This window comes from Rhodnius prolixus, unplaced genomic scaffold (genome assembly GCF_049639745.1).
Source record: "Rhodnius prolixus isolate KJV_2025 unplaced genomic scaffold, Rpr scaffold_2, whole genome shotgun sequence".
In the NCBI taxonomy this organism is placed as follows: Eukaryota; Metazoa; Arthropoda; class Insecta; order Hemiptera; family Reduviidae; genus Rhodnius; species Rhodnius prolixus.
The window spans coordinates 5,062,117-5,089,106 of NW_027411592.1; the positions used below are offsets into that span (position 1 = coordinate 5,062,117).

General features: G+C 32.0%; 2 protein-coding genes across 4 annotated transcripts; one reads left to right on the top strand and one right to left on the bottom strand.

Moving 5' to 3' along the window:
- Positions 1-2,081: 2,081 nt before the first annotated feature.
- Positions 2,082-18,112, bottom strand: Skp2 (S-phase kinase-associated protein 2). 2 transcript variants are annotated; one of them, XM_074120640.1, is made up of 9 exons: positions 17,984-18,112; positions 7,219-7,375; positions 5,769-5,907; positions 5,439-5,665; positions 4,287-4,389; positions 4,025-4,205; positions 3,807-3,934; positions 2,843-3,005; positions 2,082-2,771 (listed from the first exon to the last, which is right to left on the bottom strand). In XM_074120640.1, the coding sequence occupies exons 1-9, from the start codon at positions 18,052-18,054 to the stop codon at positions 2,588-2,590; spliced, it is 1,353 nt and encodes a 450-aa protein (XP_073976741.1). In that variant the 5' UTR covers positions 18,055-18,112; the 3' UTR covers positions 2,082-2,587. The 2 variants fall into 2 exon arrangements, with proteins under 2 accessions (XP_073976741.1, XP_073976742.1); XM_074120641.1 differs by lacking the exon at positions 17,984-18,112 and adding an exon at positions 7,537-7,689.
- Atg9 (autophagy-related protein 9) lies at positions 9,737-26,416 on the top strand. Of its 2 annotated transcripts, XR_012456064.1 has the most exons (16): positions 9,737-10,166; positions 12,414-12,594; positions 13,366-13,588; positions 13,699-13,823; positions 14,949-15,076; positions 15,159-15,343; positions 18,927-19,105; positions 19,289-19,420; positions 19,500-19,653; positions 19,996-20,253; positions 20,344-20,526; positions 21,855-22,018; positions 23,512-23,667; positions 24,471-24,584; positions 25,821-25,904; positions 25,996-26,416. XR_012456064.1 is itself a non-coding variant. In XM_074120629.1 (15 exons), the coding sequence occupies exons 1-14, from the start codon at positions 10,067-10,069 to the stop codon at positions 24,577-24,579; spliced, it is 2,277 nt and encodes a 758-aa protein (XP_073976730.1). In that variant the 5' UTR covers positions 9,737-10,066; the 3' UTR covers positions 24,580-24,584; positions 25,821-26,416. The 2 variants fall into 2 exon arrangements, 1 of the variants encoding a protein (XP_073976730.1); XM_074120629.1 differs by having other exon boundaries at positions 25,821-26,416.
- Positions 26,417-26,990: the final 574 nt, after the last annotated feature.

A 26,990-nucleotide genomic window follows, 5' to 3' on the forward strand; every position in this document is an offset into this window, starting at 1 on the left:
TATTAATTGCATTAATTTATTAAGATAATTTGAGAAATACTTCAGAAGTTAATAAATGAAAAATAAACCCTTCTCCCCGCTACACAATAATAGTAAATTGTAAGTACTGTTACTGATTTGAAGTAAATATAAATAATAAGGTCGAATATCTAAGCATGTAAGTACATAACGTATTACTTAAATATTATTTAAATTGTTTCTTAAAGTAAGAAATAGCTTAGTGTTGTTAATCATAGAGCGCTTGATGATAAAAATTAAAATAACACATCCGGAAAAAATGAAAAATTACTTTTAAAAAAAACTCGTGAGCTTTCAGTCAATGTTTTTATTTTTTAAACGTTACATTGTACAATTGATATTCTGATTTTTAGCACAGTGATATGTTGGAGTATATTGAATAAATGAATATAAGTGAGCCTTACTGTTTACCAAATGAGTATTTGATTAAATTAAGAAAACAAAAAATGGAAATGTTATTGCACTTATCGATTTATATATATAAAAAATGGAATTACTTATTAGTTATTTGTTTTACAAAACAAACCCCTATTATTTTAATTTTTCTTTATTTTTAAAAATTCTCTCCTTACATTTTTGCAACAAAAAGTTTTAAAAAACATCTCAAAGATGCATTATTGCCCTCAAGAGCCGACGATATAGGTAACAGAAATGAATCTTTAGGCTCATAAAACTAATTTCACACGAAAGAAAATATACACTTGTTTTAACATTAGGGAATGATTGCCTTTTTTTACAGATAGATAAGAATACAATCAACTAAGCTGAACAGATCCTCTGCCAATTGCCCACTGATTTGACCTCCTGTCCGTATTTTTGACCTGGGTATCCACGCGCTGTTGTTGGAAAAGAAAGATAGATTTACATTGTCGGAAGGAAACACTGAGATAGTGAGCGACATCTTAAGGCCGGAGCTGGGAGTAGGAAAATTACGATTCTTAGCAGACTAATACCACTTTTAAACGGAAATCGTAAACCTATTTAGTTGACCTTAAAACGAAGCCTAAACAAACTGGCTTTCTCAGGAAGATCTGCCAGTGCTTATGAAATCTCTCTTTGGCATTAAACAGCAAGACTGGAAGGATATTTGGACAATATTGTGCATTATACTTTTCTCAGAAGCGTTTCTGCCCTATGAATTTTCGCGCCAATTGGAAATCTTAATTAAGTTAAAGAGAGAGATACGGATATAAATCCATTACAGACTCTGGCCGTGTCGGGTGAGGTTAAGCATCTGGGCGTTGTCCTAGACTCCAGATTCACTTGGAAAGCAAATCTAGATAAAGTTACACTAAAGGCGAAACAGGCTCTTTGATGTACTACTAAAACCTGTGGGAAGACATGGAGTTTTCCTTGGCTGTATAGATTGACAGTCGTCCCAAGTATCACCTACTTGCGGTAGGTAATGTAGTGGAGGAAAACTGTATAACAGATGACCATCAAGGCTCTAGCCACGGTGCAGAGATTGACCTGCCTGTTGATTACAGGGGTCTTTGGCGGTAACCCTATTGCCTGGGTATCACCAAGGGTATAGTTCGTGTAACTCCCAGAGACTGGATCTGGGAACATAAAAATAACTTGGTGAATTGTCCTGGGGTTAAACACAGGACTACGATGTCTTGGCTGTCTAAACAAAGAGTCAAAGTGACTCTGTGCTTGGGCAGGAATCAAATTACTTTGATCACAGGCCTATTGACGAGGCATGGTAGGTTTAGGAAGCATCTGTTCGAGATGGTGAAGATCTGGCTTATTAGCTCGGAACCATTGCGCAGATTGTGTCAGGAAGAGGAGGGAACGACCTCTCACTTGTTCGATTGCGCTGCAATCTAGTGGGTGCGCTATGAAACCTTGAAATCTTTGAGACCAAAGGAAATAGTAGCACAAAAAGAACTAGTAGGGAAAGCCCTCAACCTCTTTAGTAGAGGAGGTTTCATCTACTAGATCCAAAGGGGAAGGCTCAATAAGCCTCTTTTGTTTGCGGTGTCGTGGGGCACAGGTCCCATCCCTATCTTTAATCTTAATGAATAAGAATGATGATAGCATTGTTTTTCTAACAAACTCAGTTTTCAATTTGATACTTTGTATTTGTAAACTTTTTACATAAATATTTTTTCTTTTCATAACACAACTTAACGCTCTTTGACATTTAACAGAATATAACATCTCAAATACTGAATTTAGATTATACGTATATATATCTATTTTTAAGTAATAGAGCCATAAAACATTGAGCTCAAAGTCAAGTAACTGACTGGATTGTTATAATATAACAATATTAATTTCATTAATATTTTGTATTTAAGTTATAAATCTAAATTTTAATTTTCAAGGAAACGTTACCTTAAATTATTTAAATATTACCACTTTATATCGCCTGATATTTAAAATTTCTTTTTTGAAAAACGTTCATTTCACTAAATCCGTGATCACTACAGTGAAAACTAGACCAATTTTAAAAAATTAAAAAATAACCACCTTAAATTATAATTTGTTTAAAATTATATGTGCCAATTGGAATTATCTTGAAACGAAATAAGTTTTTTTTCAGTCTTAAATAAAAAAAATAATCTTATTTTCTACATCTTAGTTGCCAAATGGAAGTCATTCGTACGCCAACAGTGGGGCGAGCTATTGTTGACAAGTAATCTTTATTAATTTTAACATTCTGTAATATTCCTTCTCTTTTTAACATATCCGCTGTAATTAAGCGAAAAGCATTTAGTCTACTGAAATTTGGCAATGATGAAAGATTTCTGCAAAAAAAGAAGATTTTTGTCAGTTTCATAAATCAACAAATCACTTATAAAGAAACATATTCACTTACGAAAGCGACGAAGGATTTATTTTGTAACATCGACTAATTGACAGATATTTTAATTTAAATAAATGCTGCGATATGTAGTTGATTGTAACACTGGATATTTCTAAACAATCAGATACATCAATTTCTATAACTTCAGGACATCTTGTTATCAATGTTAGCATATCTGGGAAATAATTAATAATTAATTTGTAATAAAATAAATTCCTATAAATTGTAATTTATAGGTTATACATATAATAAGTTGACTATATGTTTAAGTAAAACATTATTTTTCTTAAATTAAAACTTATTAACTTATTGGTGTTGAAAAATACCCAACTTTGAAAAATATAGGGTTTTTGGCTAGAAGCAATTTTTTCAAGAATCAGGCGTTCTTGTTTTTTGATAAAGCACAATTAGAAAAAGGTTTTGATCAAAATCAGCCACAATCACAAATTAAGGGAAGTGATTTTTTGGTGGTTTAGCAAGAACCAGAACAACCGTAATCGTTATTATTATAATTTATTTATTTTTATTTTATTTTTTGAAGAATCAATTTCACAACCTTCCTCTTAGTAGCAGTTGCTTTCCACTAGGATCTTGCTATCTTGTTCTGCATTCTTTGCGTCATAACTTTTGTCCGGGAAATTCATACTTCGACCAGATTTCGCGTTTATTTGGAAAAATAAAAGAATCCAAATCTGAGAGCTCAACAAGAATGGAATATTTCGTTCAAAAATTTAACGTTTCAGCTACTGAAGTTGACAAACGTCTGGTTTATTTTAAAAAACTTATTTTTATAATTATTATTTATCGTTATTATTGTAGTTATAACAAATTACACTCTTCAAAAAGAGATTAACAATTGATATAATTTTTTATTTGCATTGAAATTGGATGTTAATATTTTATTCTTGTGCGCCCCACAAGTAAGGCGCTTATGGTAGCCCTAATGAATGTAATATTTGAGTTGAAAAAAACTTACCCTTATCATTTAGTGTCTGTCTCTGACCGCTGAGATTTAACCTTCGAATTTTGGGAGTTATATTAGCAACTAATTCACGCAGAGTAGCTTTATCTAACCAAGACCAAGAAACGTTCAATGATTCCAAACTTTAAAAAATTGAACAATCACATGATGAATTCTAATAAACAATGTCTACCTACATTAAAAAAGCAAATATACTTTATAAAAAAATTTACCATCGGCAATTGACCATTATGCTGTTCATTCCTACAGGAGTGATCCCTGGACACATGCAAATATTAAGCGTATCTAAATTATGATTTTCACCAATTTCTCTACAAACACCTTCACTCAGTTCGCAAGAGTCCAACGATAACTTTTTTAACATTCTACATTTCGACAACAAGGTTTCTAAATCTGAAATTCAAATAGTGATTGACTTAGTAATGGTACCAAAATATAATGTACTAAAACTTATTTCTAAATTATTTTAACTACCTTCAGGAGTAATGATAACTTCGCTCAAGTCCATATATTCTACTTTCAAATGAAAATTTATTAATTCTATAGTTAATGTTAGTGACATCAAAGGAGATGCGATCTAGAAAGAAGAAAAGAAAAATTAAAAATTAAAGACACGAAAGGAATAGATTTTAAATTTTCAATATATGGGCTTAGCGTTCGCAAGATGTGTATTTACGCCCCACCATATGACCGTACCACATATACAACCTATTTTCTAACAAATCCTAGGATTTATTAAATGAAAGCCTTTCCTCAAATATCTTGGCTTTAAACAGAAAAGGACACGAACGAAAGCATCTCAGGTCTGTCAGACCATGAAGCTTCTCCATCCCTTTATCTAATTTGCAAACAAACACGTTAGCTTTATTGCAAACCTCAGACCATTTTATGTCGAAATCACGCAGAAAAGTTTAACTTGCCTCATATCTCTTCTTGCCGAGACCATTCGGAAGGTTCCAACCCTATAACATTTCCTTGTAAATTTATGGTCATCTCATTGACACCACGTTCTCTGACACAAAGTTTATGTCGGAATTACAAAAGACACGACATATCATAAATAATAACAATGAAAACAAAATGTTATCAGTGGTTGTTATATAATTTTGAATTTAGACAAGAAATCCTTTATGTAACGCAGAACCTTAGAACTTTGAAACAAGTTTTTCTGTGAGGTTAACATTAGAAATACATTAGGCTTTTAAAGCAATAGGGCCTAAGGGATTCTCATAGTTTAAAAATCAAGTTTTTCTGTGAGGTTAACATTAGAAATACATTAGGCTTTTAAAGCAATAGGGCCTAAGGGATTCTCATAGTTTAAAAATTAAATAAACATCTTGAACATTTTATAGTAAAAATATTTTTTCCTGGTCATAGAAACATTTATTATCGGAAATTATTATTAATTAATTATCATTATCAGAATTAAGAAAAAAGAAGGAATAAATTTTATATTCCGTCATTATTTCATTTCGATCAAAAAACAGAGAAAATACAAATCGATGTACACTCAAAAAAAGAATTGCATTTCTCATTAATTATGTACCTTATTTTTAGACAAGCTTAGGAACATCTTTACTTAAAAGAATATTGATCACAACAGATCTATATTTTTTTTAAAGTTACCTCAGCGCCTCTTAATCTTACGACTCTAATCCCTCTACGTAAAATATACATTAACCAATTCGTACATAATTTCCTCCCAGCCAAATCAATTCTCTGCCAGAGAGTTTCATCAGTGGCTATTGTATAGAAACGCCTAGAAACCTCAGAGAGATGACATAAACTTTTATACGGTAAATATTGCACTATAGATAAAAGTAATTCGTCGGGTAGAGTTGATAAATGTAAATCTGAAAAATTTCAAATTTTATTACTCATTACTTTTCTCAAATCTGAATTAATACAATAAATATTTTAAGCAAATTAAAGAAAATAAAATTAATTTTTAAATACCAGTGTTATTATAATTAATACTGTGAATTTTGCGCCTATAAAGAAATCTGTTAGGACTGAGTAATTTTGGCCTTTTCGCTTCACAGACGACATCATCATCTACGTTGTTACAAATTTTAAAATTAGGACCAACATTCACCTGAAAAAAAAAAACGCGATCAGACTTCATTTAATTAACGCTAATTTAAAAGGTTTATACTATAAGTATGTAGTATGTGTGTGCGTAGTTACACAACTATTTGAATGAAATCCGTTTTAACTTGAATAACCTCGATGGTGAAAACCCGACGTCAGTTCCATTGTTAATCCTTGCAATCTAAGGAAGGCCCTTGAAGCTTTTGAACTGTGAAGTTACTAGCCTCTACTGATCAAATTGTACATTTCAATATATCGCCAATAAGAGGCAGCAGTTTTCAGATCAGACTAAGTGCCCTTGCCTAACATTATGTACATTATCAATCTAACATTACGCCTTTTATAAAAGCCATTGCTGGCACAGAAAATATATCTTCGGTGAAAATTTGTTCTAATTTTGTCTCCCTTCTCTGGGATAAGCGACTGAGAGAAAGTTAGGACCTTGTAAAATGGTGAGGTTTGTTTTAAAAGACCTACAACAGAATGGAACTATATGCTTTTCTTCCCTCTGCAAGTGCATAGGAACACAATCTAATCTAATTTGAGATAAAATTAACCCAAGTAACGAGAATTAAGCATATTATAATAACACGTTCAACTACCATTTACTGTTAACGGAGGCGCCACGGTAGCCGAGCAGTTAGAGGCTAGACTATTTAATGGTTAATAAAAGAAATTTACAGTAAAGTATTTTTTGCTAGTCGTCTCCGTCCACGACATCTAATTGGTAGTTGGACGTTAAGCCCCGCCTGAAAAAATAGGCGATTACTTTACTTTACTCTGTTAACGGATTGTAAAAGAGAAAAAAGATTTAGCAGATATATACTTAAGTGGGCTAGCCACTTTTTCAGGGCTTGACGAACCTAAGTGCCAAGAAGATTAACAACTTCTTTCTCATTTCAGATAATTGTATTCAATATCTGGATTATGCAAACCACAGGCAGTCAATAAGTTACAGACTGTCATCACCCTAAGATACTTATGAAGCCTTTAAGGGCTTTGGATGTGTTGTCTAAGGGAAATGGCATTCGCAATACAAGAATGACCATGTTAATAGCTGCTCTTTCAAAATGCTTCGTTCATTACAGCACATATCTGTTTAAAATAGGGGCAAGTAATGAAAAAAAAAACAAAAACACGTAAGTTAAAATGATTTGACCACGTAAAGCACAAGAGAAAATTAGTATAAATTTGAGTAGCAGGCATGTTTTGTCAAGAAAGGACTGAGCAAACGAATAACATCAGAGTGTTTGCAATTAGAATGAAAATAAATAAATAAGATAATTCAAACAAAAAAGATGCGTTAAAACATTACCTTTTTATTCACCATTTTCGCCAATCTTTGTCGATCACTTTCCAAAGGTTTTACCCCGAGTTCTTTCATATCTTCTGCACTTATATCTCCAACGGATAAGAATTTATCACTATTATCGCTATAACTTTCCTCATTATCATCTTCTTCTTCGCTCATGCTATACCAAACAATTAAATAGGAAAAGGAAATGTATTGAGTATTTTAAAAACATAAAATATCTATTTTAGGAGTGCACTTTTAGATGACACAAAAACAAAATATCAACCACAAAATTTTAATCATAACAGCTTTAAACATAAATAATAAAACTGTGCTTACATTTTCATTTCGTCTTACCACAGAGTACATAGTACACCTAAATCTAAATCCATGTTTCCCTCTAAAAATTAATGGTGGGCGAATAATGTAAAAGCGCCACTAGTCAGGACTAATTATTACGAAATGGTATAAAAGTTTAGGTTGCTCAAAAAAAATAATAAAGTTGTTTATGTTTGCACTTTTTAAATTTGCCTTATTTTTGTTTTAATTTCTCAGCATATTTTTTAATTTAACCCAATCTAAATAAGTAAAATCCAATAAGTTACTAGCGCTCCGGGTGTTTGTTGTTTTAAAAAAATTGGTATGTTCTTAGCGGGGAACTTATTTTCATTTTTTTAGAAAAAATGAATGATACAAAATCTTGATATTAAAAATATAAATATATATTTCATATATATGAATTATATTTAAGAAAGCGATAAGTACTTTAAATAGACAATTCTATTGCCAAGAGTTGCTTACTCTTGGCTTACCAATTCACCAATTTTAACTAGAGAATTGCGAAATAATTTTATTTCATTGAAATTAAATACCTTCACTATTGACAAATAATAGAATTTGAAATTAGAAAATTAAGTGAATAAGTTTTATTTCATTTATTCTTAGCTAAGATATATTTCAAGAAACAAATATTAAAGATAGACTGTGAATAGTATTTTAATTTATTATCAATTATTTTACTGTAATGGAACCCATCGTCAATAACGTAGTAATGAACTAGTTGCTGATAGAAATATAAACAAGTATATGTTACCATACAGTTTAGAGATAATAACAAATTCTAAAATAAATTATTGCCACATTCATGTGAAAATCAAAATTTTAACAAATATCCAGCCAACCAACTATTGATTGTAGCGGTGAAATTTGCCGTCTTTGGTTTTATAGCTCAATACCATGTAAAAAGCTCAGAGTTATTTAAAACTGAACAGATTAAAATTTAGATTGCCTACACAAGTACCGAATTCTCTGAACCTAGCTAAAACCAAATCATTTCCAATTTTTTATTCAGAGGAAGGTTTATTTTTCAATTAGAAAAAAAGTCTGCACCCCTATAAACTGAATTTGATGATATTGAAAACTTTCAGATTAAAATGTATATAGCATTTATTGACTATAAGAAAGCTTTGGATTCCTTCTTTACCTAAAGCTTGATTAATCAAGGGATTGATGGGAATGTTGTCCAAGTCATCAGAAAATGTTATGATGAAAGTGCAAGAGTAATTTAAGGGAAAAACTGAGCTCGAATTACTAATAAATGAAGATCCATTGTAACCTATCCTCTTTAATTTTATTCTGCAGTTTTCCAAACTTTAGAATGAGAGAAAAAGGGTACGGAACCTTCGATTTGCGAATGGAGTGGTACTCTTTTCCGAAAGGCTACTGGAATTCTCAGGAAAGATCTTAGCTCTTAATGATATAGGGCAAAATAGTAAGTCTTAAAATAAGAATGAAAAAAAAAAATCTCTTGAACGACTAATGATTGCTGATGAAGTGTACCTTGGCGGGTCTGAACTTACATGGGTCCAAAGTGCTATTTACCTCAACCAACAGGTGTCTTGTCATTAAAGAAGTATTATTTTCAAGAGTAATTTAAGGGAAAAAATGAGCTCGAATTGCTAATAAAGGGGTAATAAAAGAAGACCCATTGTAACGTATCCTCTTTAATTTTATGTCATAAAAGATGTAATGTCGTAGCTTGGGAAAGGTTTTCGAGATTCATGTTTACCAGCAAATGCATCTTCCAGCTTAAGGGTCGAGTTTTCGAAGTTGTATTCTTTCTTATCTACTTAATCGAGTTTAAGAGAGTTGAGAATCGAATTGAGGAACTCAGCGTTCGATGGAACAAACTATTTTATGAATTAAAAAACTGGAAAATTAGGAAGGAAAATCGAACACCAGACGTGGAAAAAGCTTATTCCAAATTGAAGAGGAGAATGAATAGTTTTTTAATTAAGTTTGGTCCAGTAGTTTATAACTTGAAGGCGTCCACATTTTCATGGTTGCAAAAGATTGATAGTAAAAAGACCTTTGAGGTTTACCAATTAAATGTAGAACTACGAAAGTAAGTAGAACATTGACACCAGACTGGACGTTAATATGATGAAGGTGGCGATATCTCTAGACTGAATATAGAACTTGAGGCGGACAGCCAAGTGGAGGTCATGTATTTATTTGAAGAGCGCTGCCCTTGCAGACACAGCCTTCAGCGTCAGCTGATCCACCTCTCCACTATTTACATTGTTTTTGTCATTTCCCTTACCCCTACCTAGCCCCAGTAAGAGTGTGCGTTTTGCTTGCATTCGTGGGTTTTCTGCTTCATCAGTTACTAAACAGACTGCCACGATAGTCAGTAGTAATTTTTAAAGTAATTGTTTTTGCCATTTCACTTCAAAGATGGGACTGGGGGTGGAGAATTTTATCAGGTGTAAAATGAACTCTGTTCCAGTATCTTCCCTTTGAGATTTTTTATTTCTTAATTAATTTCATTCTTTTATTCGCGAGTGAATAGCCATCATCTTGATAGGAGATGATGGGTACATTTGAAGCTAGCTATCAACAATTTGGAACAGATGATAGTGAAGATACGCCTCAGGGGATGATTCATATCGTCCCAGATTGTGGAAAAGGTATGATATACGCAGCAAAAAAATATTAATATTTATAGTTATTAAAATTAGCTATATTTTCATATTTACTAACAGCTCTATCATGTATTAGAGAGAGCATTTTAACTCAGAATAGCAGAGTTATTTGGTGGCATAAAAGGAAAACAGGAAATTTGTTGTAAATAACTAGGTACAATTTTTTTTATTAAGTATTTTTTCCTATCTATTACAATAATCGTTTCATACCTTTTCTTGATTTATCTTTGCTGCATCTGATTAAAGTTTGGGAATCTTACTAGAATAAATTTGGTAAATTCAGTTCTTCCGAAGAAATTTTTTCTTTCAGAAATGTCTTAGAATTAAAAAGCTGATTAGCAAAAATGTGTCTATTAACAATAATAACTGAAGCTGACCTCAAACCAGTGTCCAGAAGTTAAACCATGCCTTGTTGCTGATTTGAATTTACATAGAGTCACCTTCTGGGCTTGTATCCAGCCAAATATCCTGCATTGTCTTGGTTATAAATTGTTACAATTTTTATTACGAAACAGTTTTGTTGTTAATAAGTAATATATTTTAATTCAAATATTTTGTTATAAATAAATAAGTATATGTTTCATTTTAGATCAAAAGAAAGTTATCCAACATTGCAAGGAATACAGTTAAGGTCATTTTGTAAATTAGATAATATATTATCATTTATTGTATATTCTTTGTTTTTCTTCTTTTTTTTCTACGGTCTCTCATATTATCGTACAGGATTAATTTTTTTTCAAACATGTCTTAATTTTTGTTCTCTCGTACATTGAACATTTTTAAAAGAAATGAGAAAACGTTCCATAAATTCAAAATACTGTAGTTTCTCATTATCTCCACAAATCCCTATTATTTTTACCGGAAAATTGAGCTCAGCACAATGGAAATGCCACAAAGACATGAGAATGATTCATTAAAAAACAGAGCAAGAAATCAATATCTAATAACTGTAATTCGAAAACAAAGCAATTGTCAGTTCGAAAATAATATTTTTCCCTTACATCAAATCTATAGGTGCTTTTAATAATTCAAAATTTCATCTTAAAAGTCGTATTATTTTAACATACTTAGTAATTTCTTCCTTCCTTCATAAATAAAATAAATTGAAACTTTAGCACTAACAATTGCTTTATATTTTTAAATTTGGGATTACTCTCAGTATTGAATTGTTTAATATCTTTATGCGCAGTTATTCTAACGGATTATGTATGTCTTCAACATTTTATCAATGTCGCTACAAAAAATTGAGAAATAGTAATTAATAATTATCTTGAAAGCAGTTTAAAGCTTGCTCTTACATGCTCACGATTCATTAGTCCTTTCTTTGATCTCAAGTGTCAATTTAACAACTTTTGTGTCGGACTCAACAAAAATTAAATAATTCTAAAAACGTGCCGAACGATGCAAAACGAAATCCCACTAAACCGCATACAAAATTCGCACGTCAGTTTATAACTTTTTCACTGTTAATATGTGCTAACACTGAAGCCACGATTGGTCTTCTAGGTGAAAGTAAATTTACCTGCACAGTTACTACCTTTCCAAAACTATGCTCGGTATTCATTAGGTAAAACATTAGATCCAAGTTAGCCACAGTAGATTTTTGTGGATTGCTTATTTCTTGCCAAACCTAACCGGTTAGTTCCATATCTCCAAGGCTCTACTTCCACGGAGGCTCCTCCATGTAGGATTTTGGCACCTTACATCTCTCTCTTTGTCACCTTCTTTACTTAACTAAGTTTTCAGTGTTTTTTTCCATATTATTTTCTATTTTGTACAGGATTTTCTCCATCGAAAAAGTCACCTTTGCTTGTCTAAATTAAATCCACTAGATCTGGCTTAGTTTAAATTTAACTTATTTCCCTGGCTAATCTGCACGCCCAGAACGCAAAAAAAAAAAACAAAAAAAAAAAAAACTTATTTCCCGATTCTTTGGTAACTTCCGAATGTTAGTCCTGCTGTACCTCACATTTCTCGAGTCAGTTCGGTTTAAAACGTTTTATTCATTGTTGATCTACGTCACCAAGCTGTAAGACTATTGTGATCATTTCTGACGTGTTTTCGAAGAGATAATTGTATTTGTAAAATTTGAATGTTGAACCAACCGCAGCTTATTTCTGCTGGCTACAATGCTATTCTTCAAGCCTTAGGACATAAGATTTCTTGGCGCTGATCTGAATTGTATGATCTCTTAATTTATTTAATTTAATACAAACTTTGTTTCTGTTTCAGCGGCTAAATGGAATCATATTGAAGATCTGGACAGTTTTTTTACCCGTGTCTATAAATATCACCAACGCCATGGATTTGTTTGTATGATGTTACAAGAAGTGCTAGAACTGTTTCAATTTATTTTCGTTGTAATTTTCTCCATGTTTCTCTTAAATTGTATTGATTATCCAGTATTGTTTAAGTAAGTTAAAATCACTTAAATATTCTTGTTATTTTGTTTATGGGTTTTTATGGGTTTATTCTGTATAAGCAGGGTTTCGTTTAAATAAAACCCTAGACCATGACTTCGTTATTCGTTAAGAGCATAATTCAAAATTTAGTCTCAGACAAATATACCTGTCCCCTAAAAAAATAGCCATTAAAAAATAAATTCCTATATTTTTTGCTTCTAAAAATATGTTGGGTGTGCTCACCTTGAGCATCATATTGTTTCTCTTAATCATTGTTCCTCACTATTGTTACTTGAAAACTAGCTTACTTATTAGTTGCAATCCATATTAAAAAAACTATTATCTTTCTCTTATTTGTTCATCTATAATTATCTTTTGTACATATTGATAACAACTCCAATGTATGTTAGTGAAGTTATAATTGCACGTTTACCCGCAAATAATTCAACCTACATTTCTTTATTTAGTTCATAAGCTTGTTGATTCTTACGTAAATAAGTTTCTTTGGCAAATGAGAAAAAAATTACTTTTTTTTCAAACTATATTTTAATGTTTGAGAAAATAATTATTTGAACACAGATATTTTTTGTAATATTTTCGTTATGCGGTTTATCTCCACTGTTTCTAATTACTTCTGTTGTGTCAAAACTGATTCTTTTTGCCTTCTATAATATTTCAAAATATGCTTGTCATTTATTTATCTCGTTTCGTTAGTTTGAAACTATGCTTAAATTACTTCCTAAATCCTATTCTAAAAAAGTTCTCCATATGACTGATTAAAGGGATCAACCGTTGAATTCAACATCAAATGCAGGTGGCAAGCTGACTATATCCGATGTTGTTTATCCGACGGAGGTCTGCTTAAATAGAATGACTGGTTTACATTGGTCAGTAATCATTGTGGCCATAGTTTTTTGGCTCTTAAGAGCCATCAAAGTTCTTTACCATGCTTTTCAATACTGGGACGTCAAAGCGTTCTTTAACACCGCTCTTAAAATAAATGACGTAAGTATGTCTTTTTATTAGAAACGTGCATTTTTATTGTTTTATTTAATTTTTTTACCCAATGATGCCCTTATTACTAGCTAATAATAAAATCATTTCTTCCTAAACAGTGTGATCTCGACAACGTAACGTGGCATGAAGTTCAAAAAAGGCTGTGCGAAGTGCAATTGGAACAACAAATGTGTATACATAAAAGAGAACTTTCACAGTTGGATATATACCATAGGATACTCAGGTTTATTACAGATGCAAAATTATATATCATTCAAATTAATTTTTTAACTTTAATAAATGGAAGTTTCTATTACGTTTGAAAAAGTGTTTTTTATTTGCAGTAATTCTAGTAATAATTTTATGTGTTTATTTTTAGTAAATAGATATTACCAATTCTGTTGGTTCATTTCTTACATGTAGGCTTCTCCGATTTTAAGGTCATGTGTAGCTATTATTCTTTACCATCGTAGTCGATCCTATCCAGGAACATAATGAATTAATTTGCTGAACTATTAGCTTCCTTCCTGACTTAAACTCCTTACTTTGGCGTTCAGTAGCCTGGGGTCCTTACATTTCCAGCATTTATGGAACTGGAATTTAATTTCTCCTGTTTATTTTTTTGAAAAACGTTTGATGAAAGTTGCATGCGTTGGCTTGAACTTTACATTTGCATCTTTGATTCCAGTTAGTTGTGTACATACGCTTATGTGGTATCCGTCATATTAATTGTTCAGAGATAGCTTTTCTGTATAATTTTAATTCTAACATAATTAAACTACTTTGGGAAGTGAAAACTAATCCGTTGAGACAAAGGGTTCGAAGTTACTGGGAAGACTTGATAATAACTTAAGTTGGAACTAATGTTTACTTCCATCTCAGTCAGTTTGTCAACTACTTCGAAAAAACCCAGACATCTGTGGCAGGCACTTGGATTGATAAATGTTCTGTATTTTGAGCAGACATCTAGAAATTGCACAATTTCGGTCGGCCATTTTCAAAATATAAACTTTTTATTAGATTTTTAAAGATCAAATGCACCGTTATATGAACTGACATCGACCGAAATCGTTGCCACCCTCTATTCAAGTACATTGACTCTTATCCATTATTTTGTTTTTTAATTAAAAGCACTTCAGTATGTTGGATCATTCGCATCCTAGGCCTTCTCAGTGCTCTACCGACCTCCGGACATGTTTTCTCGTTAAATGTTTTATATTTTTTTAATATAATAATTGTTTGCAGTTGCTTTCAATAACATACAGCTGAATAGCATTAAATTTTAAAAAGACAACTCTTGTAAAAATAGAATTTATCTCTAATTTAAAATTTGAGGATTTATTAAAACTGTTTTGTTCTTTCCGTACAGGTTTAAAAATTACATGGTAGCAATGGTAAATAAATCATTGTTACCGCCTAGGTTTAAAGTCCCCTTTTTAGGAGAAATTGTATATCTAAGTCATGGCTTAAAGTACAACATAGAGCTGCTACTTTTTTGTAAGCATTTGGTTTGTACTTGTAAATAAAATTATTATTTAACTCACATAATTGCAATAAACATTTGGAAAACTTTTTTCAGGGGGTCCTTGGTCACCTTTTGAAAATAATTGGCATCTAAAAGAGGATTATAAAAAAGTTTCAAAGCGCCAGGAGTTAGCTTCACTTCTTTCTAAGCATATACTTTACGTCGCTGTTGTTAACCTAGTATTATGCCCGCTGATTTTATTGTGGCAAATTTTGTACTCCTTTTTCAATTACGCTGAAGTAAGTTTTGTACAATATTAATTTTAATTATTTCATTCCTTAGTTTCTATAATTTGAAAAAGCAATTTTAATGGGCACAGAGCTGTATACAGGGTGGAACCGGATAAGTGACGAACATTTTTTTCTGTTAAACTACATTCAAAATGTAGTACAACGCCGCCTGAACGAGTGCCCTATCTCTATCTGTTAGAAAGTTATGATTTTTTCAGTTTTTTTTCGACTAAACCCGACCTTACGTCATAAAAACACTATTTCTCAACTTGTGTCTCACTTATTTACATTTTTCAACTCATTTTCGGATTCAGCATTAAATTTCCTATAATAATAGATCATTTTCGTAGTTATTTAACTTTAATCAGATTCATGTATTACAATAAGAACGTTAATTTTTTTAGGAATTTAGAATTTTCATGAATTTTCAAAAATTAGCCTCTTCGACAAAATTGGTCTTAGAGGCTGTCAAATTTCTCAAAAACTGCTCCTTTTAATACTCTTTCCAATGGTATAATAATCAGTTTCAATAATAGCTGTTTTCTTTGGTCTATTACTGAGAAAGTGCTGAAAACGTTCACCGAATAATGAGGTGGATCTCCATCTTGTTGATAAATTAAATTTCTGCTAACGTGAGAAAGATTCAACAACAGTGGGAGCAATGTGAAAACGCGCTCGGTTATGCGTCAAGAATCGAGGTCGGCATTTTGAGAACATAATACATCAATAATTACTAAGTATACTGTTCAACTGCGTGCTCGAAGAGGTGTTTAAGAAGTTAAAATGGAATGATGTCAACAAATATGGAATTGATGTCAATATGAGAAAGTTGACTCATCTTAGGTTTGCCGACGACCTGGTAGTGTTCGCCCAAAGTGCAAAAATCATGGAAAAAATGTTAAATGAATTGGATATTGAGGGCCGAATAGCCGGACTAAAAATTAATGAAAAGAAGACCATGATTATAACAAACGGGTTAAACGAAGATATAAAGTTGTCGGGCAAAACATTGATCTATGTAGTTAGCACTGTATATCTGGGACAGTTAATAGGATTTGAAAATAGGAATGAAAGAGAAGTAGAAAGAAGAATTGCATTAGCGTGGAGAAAATATTGGTCGCTGAAACATCTAATGAAGAACCGCAAAGTGCCAATAAAGAAAAAAGGAAAAATATTAGATTGCTGTGTAATGCCTTGCTTAACATATGGGTGTCAAACATGGACGTTAACAAAGAAGTTAATTAATAAGTTAAAAGTGACGCAAAGAGCAATGGAAAGAAGTATGAAAGGTGTGAAAAGAAAAGATAGAATCAGAAGCTCAATAATTAGGCAACAAACGGAAGTTAAAGATATAGAGCAGACTGTGAAGACACTGAAATGGAAGTGGGCTGGCCATGTTGTGCGATGTAATGATGGAAGATGGTCAAGACATGCAACATTATGGACGCCCTTTTATGGCAGCCGGAAGAAAGGAAGACAAAAAATGAGATGGCAGGATGACATAGTAAAGGTAGCCGGACACAAGTGGTACAAAAGAGTTCACAATAGAGACGAATGGACCGAGATGGGAGAGGCCTATGCTCAATGATTGGGCCTGGTTTCAAAATAATCGAAAGAATTATGTTTTATTTTATTTTATGTAAAAAGTATTTTCTGTTTTTTTTTTTATTAAATATTTAGTTTCAATACTTAATTGAATAAAAGAAAAGAAAAGATTAATTGTGTTAAATTGTATTAATCAGTTAATATGTATGTAAATATGAAGGAAACCAATAAAGGCTTATTATTATTATTATTATAATTACTAAGTAATTATGAATTTTACATGCTTAAAGAAATGATTTTGTTAATATATAATAATTTTTATATGCGAGTACGCTTCATCCAGTCCCCTTTGCTTCCTACGCTAACACCGTGTTTTTCAGCACTTTCTCAGTAATAGACTAAAGAAAACAGCTATTATTGAAACTGTTTATTATACCATTGGAAAGAGTATTAAAAGGTGCAGTTTTTGTGAAATTTGACAGCCTCTAAGACCAATTTTGTCGAAGAGGCTAATTTTTGAAAATTCATGAAAATTCTAAATTCCTAAAAAAATTAACGTTCTTATTAAATGAATCTGATTAAAGTTAAATAACTACGAAAATGATCTATTATTATAGGAAATTTAATGCTGAATCCGAAAATGAGTTGAAAAATGTAAATAAGTGAGACACAAGTTGAGAAATAGTGTTTTTATGACGTAAGGTCGGGTTTAGTCGAAAAAAACCTGAAAAAATCATAACTTTCTAACAGATAGAGATAGGACACTCGTTCAGGCGGCGTTGTACTACATTTTGAATGTAGTTTAACGGAAAAAAATTTTCGTCACTTATCCGGTTCCACCCTGTATAATATACATACATAAGTATTAAGTAAGAATATATGTATAATTTTTTATTTATTCAAGTTTTAACTTTTAACGAATTATTTTGTTAAATGATATGAAAAAAAACAATGAAACTGTTTATTTAGGTTATTTGAAATTATCTAGCGTTCCAAATATGAAAAGAAATGCTTCAAGAAACTACTTAATAATGTTCTCTGAAAAAGTTATTAATATTAGTACCTCATTTATTTCAGTTTTGAGATAGTTTTAGTGATGCTTACCTCGGCAATAGTTCCCATAAAGCCTCTTGCATTACCTTCAGTGCAGTCACTAAATACTTCACAAAAAACATAATAAACAAATATTTAAATTAATAATGGCGCTTGACTTAGAAGTTAGAGGGTATACAGGGATACCAACACTATTAAATTTTGTTTTATTGACATTTATTTCATTTTGTTTTAATTAACAATCAATTTCGTTAATAATTTAAAATTATTAGGGTAAATTGATTAAATATTTAAGTATATACTCGCAGTTCGATAATGTTGCTTTGATGTGATACCTTACATATTGTTAGTTTTGCAATTATTGTATCCACGGATGTGCGCGTCCTAAAGACTTAATTTCTACTTTTTAATTATTTGTTTAAGAGCTGCCTAGAATTTTTTTTTTTCTTCCCATTTACTTTGGCATTTGTACATTTGTGCATTGGGGCCTATAAAGCCCGAATCAAAGAAACATTAAACATGTTTAAAACGTAGCTTTATAATCAAATTGAAAATTCCTATTTAAGAAAAGGTAAAGTTTTGAGAGCCAACAGTTTCTTCTCATAAGGGTTTGTTGTCATCACTGTTAAAGTAACCAGTACTAACTAATTACAAGAGTAGAATTATTATTTGGTAATAATTATTATAAATTGTGGCCACACATAGCAGGATGGCTGTCCAGAACGTCTGTAAAGTGTTAGTTGTGATGGTACAGTGCTATCTCATGTGGTTGATAAAACTGCATAAAAGAGCGTCAGTAAGATTTAGCTTATAAATGTTTCACCTAGCGCAGAAGAATTGTTAACATTAAATTTCCTTCATTATTGTGGAGTATTGTTGATTTTAAATTTAGATAACTGAATATTTGAATATATTGTGGATTTAACTAATCCTATGGTAAATTAATAATTCTATTTACAATTGTTGGTAATAATTTTATGAAATAATGTTTTAGGTTTTAAAAAGGGAACCTGGAAGTTTAGGTGTTCGATGTTGGTCACTTTATGGAAGACTTTATTTGAGGCACTTTAACGAACTAGATCACGAATTGAATACAAGGCTGAATCGTGCTTACAGACCTGCTACTAAGTATATGAACATTTTTACCTCGCCAGTAATGACTGTGCTAGCCAAGTAAGATTATTTTTCATCAAAATGCCAATGGTAGTACCAGTGAATCAATATTTCTGGGAAATGTTTATTTTTTTAGTTCAAGAAATAAAATTTGATCTGTTTAAAGTTTATACTTATACACTGTTTTCCAGTTAATATTAAACTAAAAAGAAATCCTTTGCTTTTTTTTTTATTAAAAAACAGGAATGTAGTGTTCGTGTCTGGAGCCTGCTTAGCTGTTCTGTTAGTACTTTCTATATATGACGAAGATGTTTTAACTGTGGAACATGTGTTATCAGCTATCACCATTTTAGGCGCAGTTGTAGCATGCTTCAGGTATTCTTTTTCAAATTTTAAAGCAGTAAGCCGTTGTAAGTTTTATAATTTACTTATTTTATTATTATTATTTTTTAAGGGCCTTAATACCAGATGAACATTTAGTTTGGTGGCCTGAACATTTAATGAACGCAGTTTTGGCTCATGTACACTATTTACCATCTCACTGGAGAGGACATGCGCACACACATTCTGTTAGAAATGAGTTCACTCAGCTATTCCAATATAGAGCTGTAAGTCTTATTTCTCTTTATCCGTATTTTCCCTTATAAAAAAAATTATTGAATACTACATTATCAACTTCAAATTTGTTCTAGCTACAGTTTACTTATATTAGGTAACATAAATGAAAGCAATTTAGGAACTTATGAAATTAAAAAAGAAAAAAAAAATCTGAGATTATTCATTAACTGACGTTATTAATGTTAAATAATTGTTAAATTTGCGACGTCTAAAATGATTTTATTTATATTTCCTTGTTAGTGGAAATAACATTATAAAGTTGGATTTAAATTAGAGGTGGTGGGTGATACACTCAATTATTTTAAATTCAAAGCTTGCTCATTTTTTTTCAGACTTATTTGCTTGGTGAAATGGTATCACCAATCGTAACACCTCTTGTGTTGATTTTTTATTTACGATCACGAGCGCTCGATTTGGTTGATTTCTATCGTAGTTTTACGGTACAAGTTGCCGGTGTAGGCGATGTGTGCTCTTTCGCTCAAATGGATGTAAGGACTCACGGAGATCCAGCTTGGAATCAACTTGGCCCGACTACATGGAGTAGTGGGGATGCTCCTGCGGAGCAACCAACTCCAGCACCTTACGTGCAGGTATTGTTTGTTTGTTTTTAGTAAAGTTCTGGTACTTTGAAAATTAGTATTTGTGATATTTTGAACTTATTTTCTTTCTTACCTTTCCAGGCAGAAGAAGGGAAGATAGAGCTATCGTTGATTCATTTTACATTGACAAATCCAGAATGGAATCCTCCTAATGAATGCGGAGGTTTTGTTAACGGGATTAAGGAACAAGCCAAAAGACAACTCCTTCAGGATATTCCTATTACTGTATCTGATGATCAGTCGCTTGGTAGCGTAGCAGCAGGGGTACACATACATTTTGATTAATATAGTTAGGCAGCGAAGTTCTTGCGGAACATTTTTTGAAAATGGTCCTTTTGCCTATTTTCGTTCTAGCTAGAGGTTACTTATATTAGGTAACATAAATGAAAGCAATTTAGGAACTTATGAAATTAAAAAAAAAAAATCTGAATCAATATGTCAGTTCAATATTTTCGTCAAAGGAAACGCCAGTCAGAGATTTAAATGCTCTTGTATCATTTCGGCCAAGTTGCAAAGCTGACATCTTGAAGTAACTGCAACTCCCCTATGGAGAAGATGCAGGAAATCGAGTCCACTCTACTTCCTGAAACAGGATCTAGTTTCGCTGTTCCACTTCACTAGCCACTTAATAAATGCACCTACATTCGCTGATGGGTCCGGCTTGATTGGTTGTTTAAAACTCCACTGGAAGAAGCGCACAGTGCAACCTGTTTAGAATAAGGCTGACAACACTTTGTTTTTCGTGCAGAGAGGAGTGTTAATATGAGGGGAAAAGAAGTTATGTTAATACAGAAAAATGTGAAATTCTTTTTGATTGCGTGCTCAGTACCTCGTATTGCCACCGTGAGCTTGAATAACAGCATGCATACTTCTTGGCATGCTCATTATTAGGCGCCTGATGTTTTGTGGAATTCTTTTCCATTCTTCTCTTAGCACTTGTTCCAGCTCTGGTAATATCCGTGGCGGGTCAGGACGATTGTGAATGTTTTGCCCCAGCTGGTCCCATAAGTGTTCAATCGGATTCAAATCCGGGCTACAAGCTGGCCAGCCGAGAGTCTGAATGCTATTGGTATTTATGAACTCACGTACCACATTTGCAGTATGAGGGCGGGCTCCATGATATGCTGGAAAATGAATTGATCTCCACCAGTTAGTGCTCTTCCGCGGACGTGGATTCGTAACACTTCATTGTAGTATCTATCGCTGAGCTGTCAAACGTCTATTCGCAAACACTACCAAGTCATTTTTGTCGGTGAAAGAAATTCCTGCCCAAACCTTAATTGCAAAAAGTTGATAGATGAAAGTAATTGTGCTATTTATATGTTTGAGCAAGTTATAAAATATTAGTAAGAGTTAAATGTGTACTAAAAATTTTCTTGGAAATTTTGAATATAAGGATTTTATCCTAGATTTTTGTTTCTATGCATTAATCAAGGGACATTAAAAAATTAATTGCACTTGCATTCACATCCTATATTCACCACTTATATAATATGCATTGCACTTGTATAGTATACTTGCCATTTTTAATATGGAGGATTTACTTTATTTATTTCTTTAACAAATTTGTAAATATTGTAATTGTGCCACAGATGAGTACACTGCTAGCGCGCATGGGGGTAGTGGAGTCATCAGTGTATCAAGTCAGCAGACCCCAAGTTACAACCACATTAGGTACCAGCCAACCACCTTCTATGCATCACACTCATGCCTCGCGAACCGAAGGTCCCATACTTGATAGACATTACCTTCACGGGTAAGATTATTCAATAAATTTCTTACATTTGTCTATTATTTTTATTATTACTCAAAGAAAAATTAAACATATTACGGAGATAATCAGAAAGTTTTGAGATATGAAATAGTGCTTATTTCTTTCGGAAAAAAATTCTGTCAGTGCTTTTAAATTTTCTGGTGTTTTTATATTTGTTAAGCCTTTATTTTTTATTGCTTAAGACCTTAACCCATTTTTTTCGACCAGATTTATAAAAAAAAAAAATCTCTAAAGTGCACTTAAAGGGCAAGTTATTTTAAATCTGTCTTAACGTAATTGGCACTTTTTGCAGTGTTATTTCGTCCAATACGCAATATTTAAACGAAATTAAAATGTTATTCGATATATCTGTATTCAGCGAAACTTCATGAGAAAATTTCAAAAATCCAGCATCTGACAACCCTTGGACAATTAAATTGATAGTATCTCTAATGCTTAAAATTCATCTTGAATCAATTTATTATCGTTGTTAGAAATAATTCTTATTTATTGACCAGTTAAGCGCGTTTGACGTGTATATACGTCAAACCAAATCTCGGTTGTGGTGCGTTCGACGTATACTCGTTGTGAAAAATATAAAATTGCCATTAACTATTAAAACTCGAAATTTTAATAAAATACAATAAGAATATTATTTGGTGGGATGCTTCCTTTATCTTACCAATAGAACTACCAAGTATTTTATACGGAGGGGGTGGTGGGAGCCAGCCAAATGATGTGGTTGGTACATGTTTGGTCTCCGCATTAGTGATTGGGAATTACGCATAGAAGCTTTCACCCCTTGTGCAATGTCGTTTTTACCTTAGTTAGAGTTTCAGACCTCAGTACGAGCAAGATTTCATTTTGCACAGAATTCAAAGCTCTTTTCTTCCTTGTAAAAGCTCTAGCGTCTCTAGTTAACTAGACAATGCATACGTGAAGCGGTGCAAGATTTTGAATGAGCACAGAATGCTCTGTAATCTCAAACCCCAAAAATTGCAGAAAAAGTGCTTGCAGTGACTATTATGATGTAAACTTTTGGTTGTTTTGCCCTGTGTTCGACGTGTATACACGTCATTGTCTGATTTTAATTCCGCACACTGTGTTTTTTTTAAACTAAATTCCACGCTTAACTGGTTAAATAATCTGAAAATGATTAGGCTATATAGTTTCATTGCCAAATACCCAGTATAGAGGCGATTGAAGGAAGTGTTGGATTCTTTCAGGACATTCCAGTTCTAAAATAGTCTTAAATAATGCCACTTCTCTTTGAAATTAAAAAAATCACTTTCTTGCACACTGTGAAAGATTAAATGTAATAAATGAATTCAAGTTAAGTCGATCATAGATTTCTAACAAAATAAATACGAGTAATTTACATATTTGCTTTTTATTTTCTGAACTTTTTAGTTTCTTTCGTTAGTAATTGTTTCTTTGGATTAAATTTTTATTCTTATAAGCACTGCTAATTTTGTTTAACTTCAATATTCTTGCAGAGGTTTTGGCGGTGGATGTGTACTCGGCGCGCCATCACTGGGTGCATCTGTATTTGGACTCAATGAGCCGACACTTTTAGGCAATGCCGATCCTATAGAGACCACTGCCATGGATATGAGCATCAATGCTCTTTATTTGCATCAGGTTCACCAGAGGTGTGTAATAATTACATTATTAAGAAAAGAGGGACAATTGAATTTGTTATTTTCGCAATCTAGTGTATGTAAGAAGAGACCAAACCTTTTATCTTATAAAATCATCTGGATGAAACTACACCAAAGCATAATTGTCAAAAGCTTAGTATGTTCCTGAAATCCAGCAATATTTTGAATCCTTTAGCAAACTTTCATTGGATTGAATAAATCGGGCAAAACATCTTTAGGGAAAAAAGCCTATTCTTATCCCAAGTTATATCCGCTCCAACCACAAGTGTTAATCTTCAAGAGAATATACTTACAAGAATCCCTTGAAATAGAGGTTTTTTAATCTACCATCCATCTTAGAAAGTTGTTCATGTTATTGCTTGAATTTCCATAGAAGATAAGAGACCAGTGAAGGAGAGAGATTTGTGTAATTTTTTCAAGTTAAACTTTGTCTCATTATCTTTTAATAACATGCGACATCAATTTGAACTACCTACGTTTAACAGTTTTTGAGTTATGGTGAAAGTATATCCCACAGACTGTATCTACGTATCATTAGATACCGTGTATCTCACAGTAGATCTATTATAATTTTTTACACTCTCTCAAAGCAATTTCTAAGAACCATATTAAAACATTTATTCCTGTCAAAAACTCAAAATCTAAACTCTGAACGCTTTCAATTCTTTCCTCTTTCAAGAATTAAAAGAAAATGAAAAAGATGTGGATCCGAAATGTAAAAAAAAGAAGAAGTTAAATCTATAAAATAAATCGTTTGGGCATCGAACGAAGTAAAATATCGTTTTAAATTTTAGGGCTGTACAGCGAAGAGGCGGTGACAGAAGTACCAGTGCCAGACCTGGAGGTTCCTCCTACAGCCACGAGAGACTGCCGCTCTTGAGGTCTCCCAATCATTTATCATGACAAAGGTAAATTTCATTCATTAAAATAATATGGTTTATTATTTATTTTATCTATATGTAATAATAATATATCCTTACCTGAGAAGTGAATTCTTCATACAAAAAATAATGTAACATAATTTCTGTATGCTCAACTTTGAAATTAACCTGTGGCGAGAGAAGCTTAGGAGTTTTCATTTTTCTCTAGTTCTGTTGATAAATTTTGTACATACGACTAAGTGGAATCTTTACAGTAAATCTAATTGTCCCCAATATTGGCTGAGAAGGGGTGAAATCTTTCGATTCAGACCCCCTTTCCACTCGGAAAATCCTCCACAACAGCCGTATTGAAAGCATCGCAGGATAGTGGATTGTATGCCACGCATCAGTTGCTGAGTTCCACTTCTATCTCTCACCAATCTACTGGCTCTCTAGCTGGTTCCAACAAGAGCATTAGTAATTGTATCTCTTGCTCTAGGCAAATATCTTCTATAACGAAGTCTCAGGACCTCCCCAAACCTCTCAATTATTTTTGGAGAGATCTTGTGTGTTTTCAATTCAAGGGTTTGGAAGTTTTGGATGCTTCAAACTATAGTTAATTCATCATCAAAGCTACAGAAAGATAGCTCGGTGTCGTTCAACAAAGACCGTGCTGTTTTTTTCTATTCTGCGCCTAGAGGTTTGACTAACTTTTTCTTCTGTTTGTACTTTTGGAAAACTCTTCTTTTGGTGCCATTTTGCAAATTCTCGCCTATTTACTCCTCCAAAATTAAATTTTTTATACCCAAATAAACAGAAATTATAAAAATAACTTAAAGGAAGGAAGAAACGCTCAGCGGTTGCGTATTGGATTTCCACGCGGTGATCTCGTGTTTGAATCCAGCTGCTGACCCTTATTATGTGTATAATAAAGTAATGTGTAATATAACGTCGCCTAAGAAGTGATACCTCGTAACTAAAATTTCAACGAAAATTACATTTTTATATATAAATGTTGAAAAAAAATTTCTTTTCAATCATGCACTTTCAAGACGACAGTCACACTAATAGTTAATATTGAAAGAAGAATTACTGTATGCCTTAAAATGAATTTTATATCCTGTTTTTTTCCTTCTCCTGTAAAGTTGATATTTTCTAGTTACAAGGTATCACTTCTTAGGCGACGATAATAATATAATACTCTACTTTACCATTGTTAGATTTGTTTGTAAAAAGATTCTCTCTGTAATAACTGTAATAATAGTTTTATTTTTACTATTTCAGTTCAAATGAGTCAAAGCACAAATTGATCTCAAATTCGAATGCATGCTTCCAGACGTTAGATAATATTTTTTCTTTGGAGTTAAGGTACGTATAGAAAGTGTTCAATTAAAACAGTAAAAGCCAGCTGTTCAAATTAAAATCACATATTTATAAAATAATGTTTTGAATGTTTTAGTTGTGTGCTTCAAAAGAATTTCTTTACTTTTTTAATTATTAATTTTCAAATAGCTAGTGCGCGAAAATCATCATTGAATCTTTGCGAAAGAATTATTAAGTTTAGTTACCCTAATTGTTTTTTACTTTTTGATTGTCTTGTATAAAGCCAATAATTCTTTTTTTCTTTTGTGATAGCATTATAATTTTTAGTTCATTAGTTCTTTTTATAAACATAAATCAATTTTCGTGTATGTAACTTAGATAAACAATTTTGCGTGATGTTTATAACATAGTAATTTTATGTTGTTTTTTTTTGTTTTGTCTCTTCCTTGTTATTGTAAATATTTGCGAAAAATGCAAGAGTAGGCTTAAAAACAAAAATAATAATAATACGAAGTTGTAAAGTTGTATTTATAATTAAAACAAATTTTTTAAAACAATTATTGCCTCTTATTTATAATTCCTTAAATAACTTCCTAGATTTTTTTAAGACAGTATTTTAATATATTTTTTTAGTACATTCCCTCACACTGGAACATAATTGGGTTTTATTTTCTGCTATTATCTTTAACTATTAAATACTTTCACACCACTAATTTTTAATTAAAACCAATTAGATTTACAGGAAACAAATGATTTAAAATCTCACGGTAAAATAGCCATTTTACCTTCCATTGACTATCCATTTTTTCCATGATTTTTCAGGGCCTGTAGGCCCGTGATTATGTTGCAGAAACAATATTGCTGCTTCTAAAACTTACCTTTAAGAGGAATTCATGTTTATACTTTTTTAGAATTACTTCTTTATCTCAACTAAGTCTGCTTTGTAGTAGAAACTTTCATTATATCAGTTTTCTAGTCACTCTCTTTTATCCGAAGCAATTTCACATTGTGCAAAATTAGTGTGATAGGAAAATATAATTATTAAACCTATTAATAGTCTATATTCTACTATGATATAGAAGATATTCTATTCATATATAACAAGAACAGAGATTGCTTTAGTGCAAAGGG